Raw genomic sequence first — 5972 nt, 5'->3', positions numbered from 1 at the left:
GTATACGTTTGTGTTTGTTGTGGTAGTTTTTCCGCATAAGTGGATTATACATCTGATGTAGTACATCAGATGTAGTACATCAGATGTTATAGTTTTTGAGCATTAATATAAATTTTTTGAGTTTTAATCTAAAATATTTGAGTTTTATTTTAAAGTTTTTTAATTTATTTACTAAAACTTGAATCTCAAAAAGTTACATTATAACTCAAAAAAATTACATATAAGCTCAAAAAAAAAATTGATTTTTGACATCATAAAACTAAAATGTAATTTATAAACTCTATAATACTCGAAAAAATATACAAAAACTCAAAAAGTCATTAAATATGATGTAGTACATCCGATGTACAATCCTTTTTCTCGTTTTTCCGTTTAACTCCACTTTACCACTTTCAATTTTTTTACACTATTCATAAATAAACATTCAATTTCAATTTTCTCTCGATACATAAGTGAAAATATATTCATGTGTAATCTTATTTGATTCGTCTTTACGAATACATTAAAAATATCCTTTTATAATTTTTGCAAATATGTAGTTAACGATATTTACCGTGTAAAACACGCGTTGTCAACCGTGATAAAGTAAAGTAAAGTGGTAGAGTGGAGTAGAATGGAGGAAGTATTTTTTAAGGAGTCCTTTGGATTAAGAAGATGGGACGGAATCAAATCGAGTTTTAGTTCATCATGGAAGGTTCATAGGAGACTATTTTTCTATTTGTTTTTGGTTTTTGTTGTAGTAGTAGTAAATTTTTGAAGTAGTTTTGTTTAAGAAGACGGAACGGAATGAAATCGAGTTTAATTAGGAGTATAACTGTAGAAGGTTTATCGGAAGTGGATTATGTTCAGTTAGGAGTATATCTTTGATTCCATATTATTAGGATTAGGATTAGGATTAGGATTAACCATATGAAAATTGGATATATATGCAAATTTCATCAGAATATTTACATCAAAAATACATATTATCACATCAAAAATACGGATTTACGATAAATTTACGAATATAAGATGGTTGTCATGGAGAAAAACAATTTCCCAGGGAGACTAACCCCTTATGTGGTTATTTGCTGGTTATTAGCAGCTTGTGGAGGCCTCATGTTCGGTTATGACATCGGTATCTCGGGAGGAGTTACAGGGATGAATGATTTCTTGATTAAATTTTTCCCGAAAGTGTACGAAAGAAAGCAACATGCCCACGAGAGTAACTACTGCAAATATGATAACCAGTATTTACAGCTTTTCACATCGTCCTTATATCTGTCTGCGCTTGTTTCAAGTTTCTTGGGGTCAAAACTATGCTCGATCAAAGGCAGAAAACTAACCATAATGATATCCTCGTTATGTTTCCTCGCGGGCTGCATATTGTGTACTGCGGCTCAACATCTATGGATGCTAATCATCGGTAGGGTTCTAATGGGGGTGGGTATTGGGTTCGGGAATGAGGCAGTCCCTCTATTTTTGTCGGAGATAGCACCGGTCCAACACATAGGAGCAGTAAACATTCTCTTCCAACTCTTGGTGACGATAGGCATCCTCATAGCTAATCTCGTCAACTTTGCAACTCTAAATTTACACCATATCGGATGGAGAGTGTCTCTTGGTTTGGCTGCGGTTCCAGCCCTGCTCTTGCTTATTGGGTCCGTAGTCATCCCGGAGACCCCCACCAGCCTCATTGAGAGGGACCATTTTGACAGTAAGTGGATTATACATATGATGTAGTACATCAGATTGTATAGTTTTTGAGCATTAAGATAAAGTTTTTGAGTTTTATTATAAAGTTTTTGAGTTTATTTACTTAAATTTTAATCTCAAAAAGTACATTATAACTCAAAAAAATTACATATAAGCTCAAAAAATTTGATTTTTGACATCATAAAACTAAGAGAAAATTGTTGATTACAGCCTTTTAAAAATCACTTTTTGAAAATTACAGCATAAGTTTTTTTTTGAAAATTACATCCAAAATATTACTTTTCTTCTAAAATTGCACCAACTTGAGGTTTTTGGTGAATTTTGATGATGTTTTTATGATGTACCCTTTATTATTTGAGAGCCTACTTTGCATTTCTTACCTCTCCTTAACACAAACCAATTAATCACCCCAAACATCATAAAAACATCATCAAAATTCACCGGAAACCTCAAGTTGGTGCAATTTTAGAAGAAAAGTAATATTTTGGATGTAATTTTCAAAAAAAAACTTATAAGGCTGTAATTTTCAAAAAGTGATTTTTAAAAGGCTGTAATCAACAATTTTCTCTTAAACTAAAATGTAATTTATAAACTCTGTAATACTCAAAAAAAATACACAAAACTCAAAAAGTCATTAACTATGATGTAATACATCTGATGTACAATCCTTTTTCTCCCGTTTTGAAGAGGGTGAACAAGTGCTAAAGAAGGTGAGGGGCGTGGAAAACGTGGAGGCTGAACTACAGGAAATCAAGGAGGCGTGTCTTCAGGCTAAGTTAGTGAAACACCCCTACAAAGAACTGAGGAAGAAACACAGCGTGCCTCCGCTAGTGATCGGAATCATGCTACAAGTATTTCAACAAATGACCGGAATTAATGCAATCATGTTCTATGCTCCAGTATTGTTCCAAACCATGGGTTTTGAAAGCAACGGATCACTTCTGTCAGCGGTCATAATAGGACTTGTTAATGTGTTCAGTACTTTGGTTTCATTGTTTGGAGTCGACAAGTTTGGAAGAAGAGTTCTCTTACTTCAAGCATGTGCCCAAATGTTCCTAAGCCAAATCATAATAGGAATAATCCTTATTACGAAGCTTGCAGACACCGGTACACTAGCCAAGGGACCGGCAATTGTGGTGGTTTTACTAACCTGTACCTTCGTCATGTCGTTTGCATGGTCTTGGGGTCCGCTTGGATGGCTCATACCCAGCGAAATCTTCCCGGTGGAAACTAGAACAGCCGGGTTTGCCTTTTCAGTGAGTTCTAACATGTTGTTCACCTTCTTGGTCGCACAAGCCTTCCTTTCCCTACTTTGCCACATGCGAGCCTACATCTTCATCTTTTTCTCAGCTTGGATTCTTGTTATGGCCTTATTTGTCGTCTTCCTCTTGCCTGAAACCAAAGGCATCCCTATTGATTCTGTCGCTGACCAAGTCTGGAAGAAACACCCGGTTTGGAAGAGGTTCGTGAAAGACGGTGATTCTCCCGAATTTCAAGCTTGAGCAGCTGATACATTAAGATCATTGAGCCATAATTAGTTCAATTTCTTTTTTCTTTTCTTTTCTGTTTTATTCTTTATCCTTTCGTGTTCTGTTCTATTCGTTCAAGTTGTATTCTTTATTTAAGCTCTTACGGATCCAGCACGGTTCTCTTTGTGTAGTATAGCAAATATTTATGCTCTTACGGATCCAGCACGGTTATATCCAACATGGTGAGAACTGAGAACAGGAAAGGGGGATTGCAGCACATATGCATAACGATTTTGAATCCATATAATCAGGGGCGGATCCAGGAATCAAATGTATGGTGGGCTAATATATTTACTAATAAAAAAGGTGAGAATATAAAAACCGGAGAAATTATACGGAATAAGAAAAGAGGGGTAAAACTTAAAAGTTAGAAATTTTGCGAAAAGAGCACATATATAGTAAATTTTGAACCATGGCTATAAAATTATGAGCCATTCTATTAGAATCTAGCCAACCAACTCCGTCAAATATTTTGAATACTCATGCATAATTAAACATATACTCCATCCGTCTTCATTATTTATATACTATTGATCAAATAATACTTATAAAAAAACTAAAAGGTAAATAAATGATTGATACAAAGAGCGTAAAAAATACCGAGTACTTATATAGTGGCAGTCGTAAACAATAAACAAGGAGTACGTAAATAGTGGTAATTGTAAACGGCAATAAAAAAATTTGGGGGAAAAACTGTTAAAGCAGAGACTTGATCCCGCGACATCCTGATTCTAACAAATTTCTAACATCCAATTCATCCACTTGTGCTACTAGGGGTAGTGTATATTCTTATAACTAAAATTTATTTATCAAATTTCACATTGGGCTTGAGCCCACACAGCCCTAGGTGTAGATCCGCCCCTGCATATAATATACAGAACTACAAAACTAATCCCGTCGTCACAAGCTTGTGATCTCTCACAAAAAGGGAGAGGGGACAAGGTGGGGTACCCCATGTGCTTCCCACTCACCTCTCAATGGGCATTTTATGAGAGGAAACGGTATCCGTCACAAGCTTGTGACGGATTGTGACAGATATCGCCGTCACAAATGAGAATTTGACGAACAATTCATGGACTATACAACTAGTTGTATATGTTGTACGGTGCAGAATCTGAGCTTTATGATAAAGTATCCGAGCTTTATGTTAAAGAATATGAGCTTTATTAGAAAGTATTGAATTATCCATTTACACATTAAAAACATGACTTTGAATTAGCTCAGAAAGAATACATATAAGCTCAGATTCTATACCTTGGCTGTACAATGCTTATGGTACAACTAGATGTATAATCTTATTTGTGACGAACATATGTAGCTTAGTCAAGACATGGGTTTTAATTAACAACTGAACACAGTAAATAAAATCACAGCCTAAATGAATAAATACACTAATTTTGTACACGAAAACGGAGAATATAATCAAATCCGCGCGCACAATTACAGCAGCGATAAATCGAACACATTAAACAAAATCATTATTTCGAGATAAAAAAAAAATTATTAATTAAAACAAAAAGGGGAAATTACCAGGAGAAGAATCGTAACAAAAGATAAAAACACGGCGATCAACGACGGCGGCGAGGTTGCCGGAGGAAGGAACAGCGGGGACCAAGCGACGGCGGATATGGCGGCGGGAGGAGAGAGAGGGATGACGGTAGGATGGTGGAGGTGTTGATTAGATGGAGGGGGAGGTGGTCAGGGGCAGTCATCGAGTCTTTTGGTAAATTTGGTTCAACAAGACGGAATGGAATGGAGTCGAGTTAGTTCATCGTTGAAGGTTCATAGTACTATAGTAGACCGTTTTGTTTTGTTTTGTTTTTGTTTTTGTTTTAGACTTGTAGGGGTCGCCTGGTATGGCTGTAATGGGCCTGAAAATGTAAGGGGGAAATATTCTGGCTCATTCTCATAAGTTTGGTATAGAAGTAACTGTTCAGATCCAGTAATAATTACTCCCTGCAAGAGGTAATAGATTACCCACCTCCCACCTCCGTAACAATTACTGGAGGAATATTTTTTTCTCTTTCTTCAGTTCATCAATTCATTTACGCAGGCATATTTTCTTCTCTCTCTTCATTTCAATGTAATTTTTTGTCAAATTTGATGTATTTTTTGATAATTTACACATTAATAATTGCTCTTACCCATTATTTAGAGAATTTTATCATCAATTTGTTAATACTCATGTAAAATCAATTCAAATGAAGCATTAAATTGATACCTACCAATTTAAGTCGTAGGAATTTTTTTTTTTTTTTTTTGGTTTATATATTTAATTTTTATTGAGATTTCATGATGTTAATTTCAATTGAAATTTTTCATGGGTATTTTTTTCTTGTGGAATTTGAGTTGGGCGTTTCAATTGGATTTGTGACGATCTGTTGTTTTTGAAGATTTTATTCGTGTATTTGGGAGCGGTTTGATAAATTTGTGTTCATATGCTTGATTTGAGTTGCAGCTACGACGCGTAGGATATCGTCACGGAAGCGAAAAAAACTATAGTTGTTCTTGTGTGGTTTCTGAATTAAGATATAGCCGATGGATTGTGCATTTTAATTCCACTCCGGCTGTATTGGTTACTTTGGTACCAAACTTAGGGGATATTAGTCTAGTAATTATTCCTTTCACATGCCAAACCATGTATCCATGAAAAAATTCCCCCCAGTAACAACTTCGCCTGTAATCATTCCCTCATTAAAATTTCCCCCTATAAAGTTCCTTGTAGTAGTAGTACGAACTATGGAGTAT

At 35.3% G+C, this 5972-nt stretch overlaps 1 protein-coding gene and 1 long non-coding RNA gene across 2 annotated transcripts; one reads left to right on the top strand and one right to left on the bottom strand.

Moving 5' to 3' along the window:
* Window positions 1–709: 709 nt before the first annotated feature.
* Window positions 710–4971, bottom strand: LOC141604963 (uncharacterized). The gene is made up of 3 exons (XR_012526252.1): window positions 4755–4971; window positions 2270–3201; window positions 710–1881 (listed from the first exon to the last, which is right to left on the bottom strand). It is a non-coding gene; the product is annotated as an uncharacterized LOC141604963 (long non-coding RNA).
* Window positions 1012–3402, top strand: LOC141604960 (sugar transport protein 8-like). The gene is made up of 2 exons (XM_074423554.1): window positions 1012–1696; window positions 2383–3402. The coding sequence occupies exons 1-2, from the start codon at window positions 1012–1014 to the stop codon at window positions 3195–3197; spliced, it is 1500 nt and encodes a 499-aa protein (XP_074279655.1). The 3' UTR covers window positions 3198–3402.
* Window positions 4972–5972: the final 1001 nt, after the last annotated feature.

This window comes from Silene latifolia, chromosome 10 (assembly GCF_048544455.1).
Source record: "Silene latifolia isolate original U9 population chromosome 10, ASM4854445v1, whole genome shotgun sequence".
In the NCBI taxonomy this organism is placed as follows: Eukaryota; Viridiplantae; Streptophyta; class Magnoliopsida; order Caryophyllales; family Caryophyllaceae; genus Silene; species Silene latifolia.
Note: the sequence above shows the minus strand (reverse complement) of the source record. Positions and strands in the feature narration are given on the sequence as shown.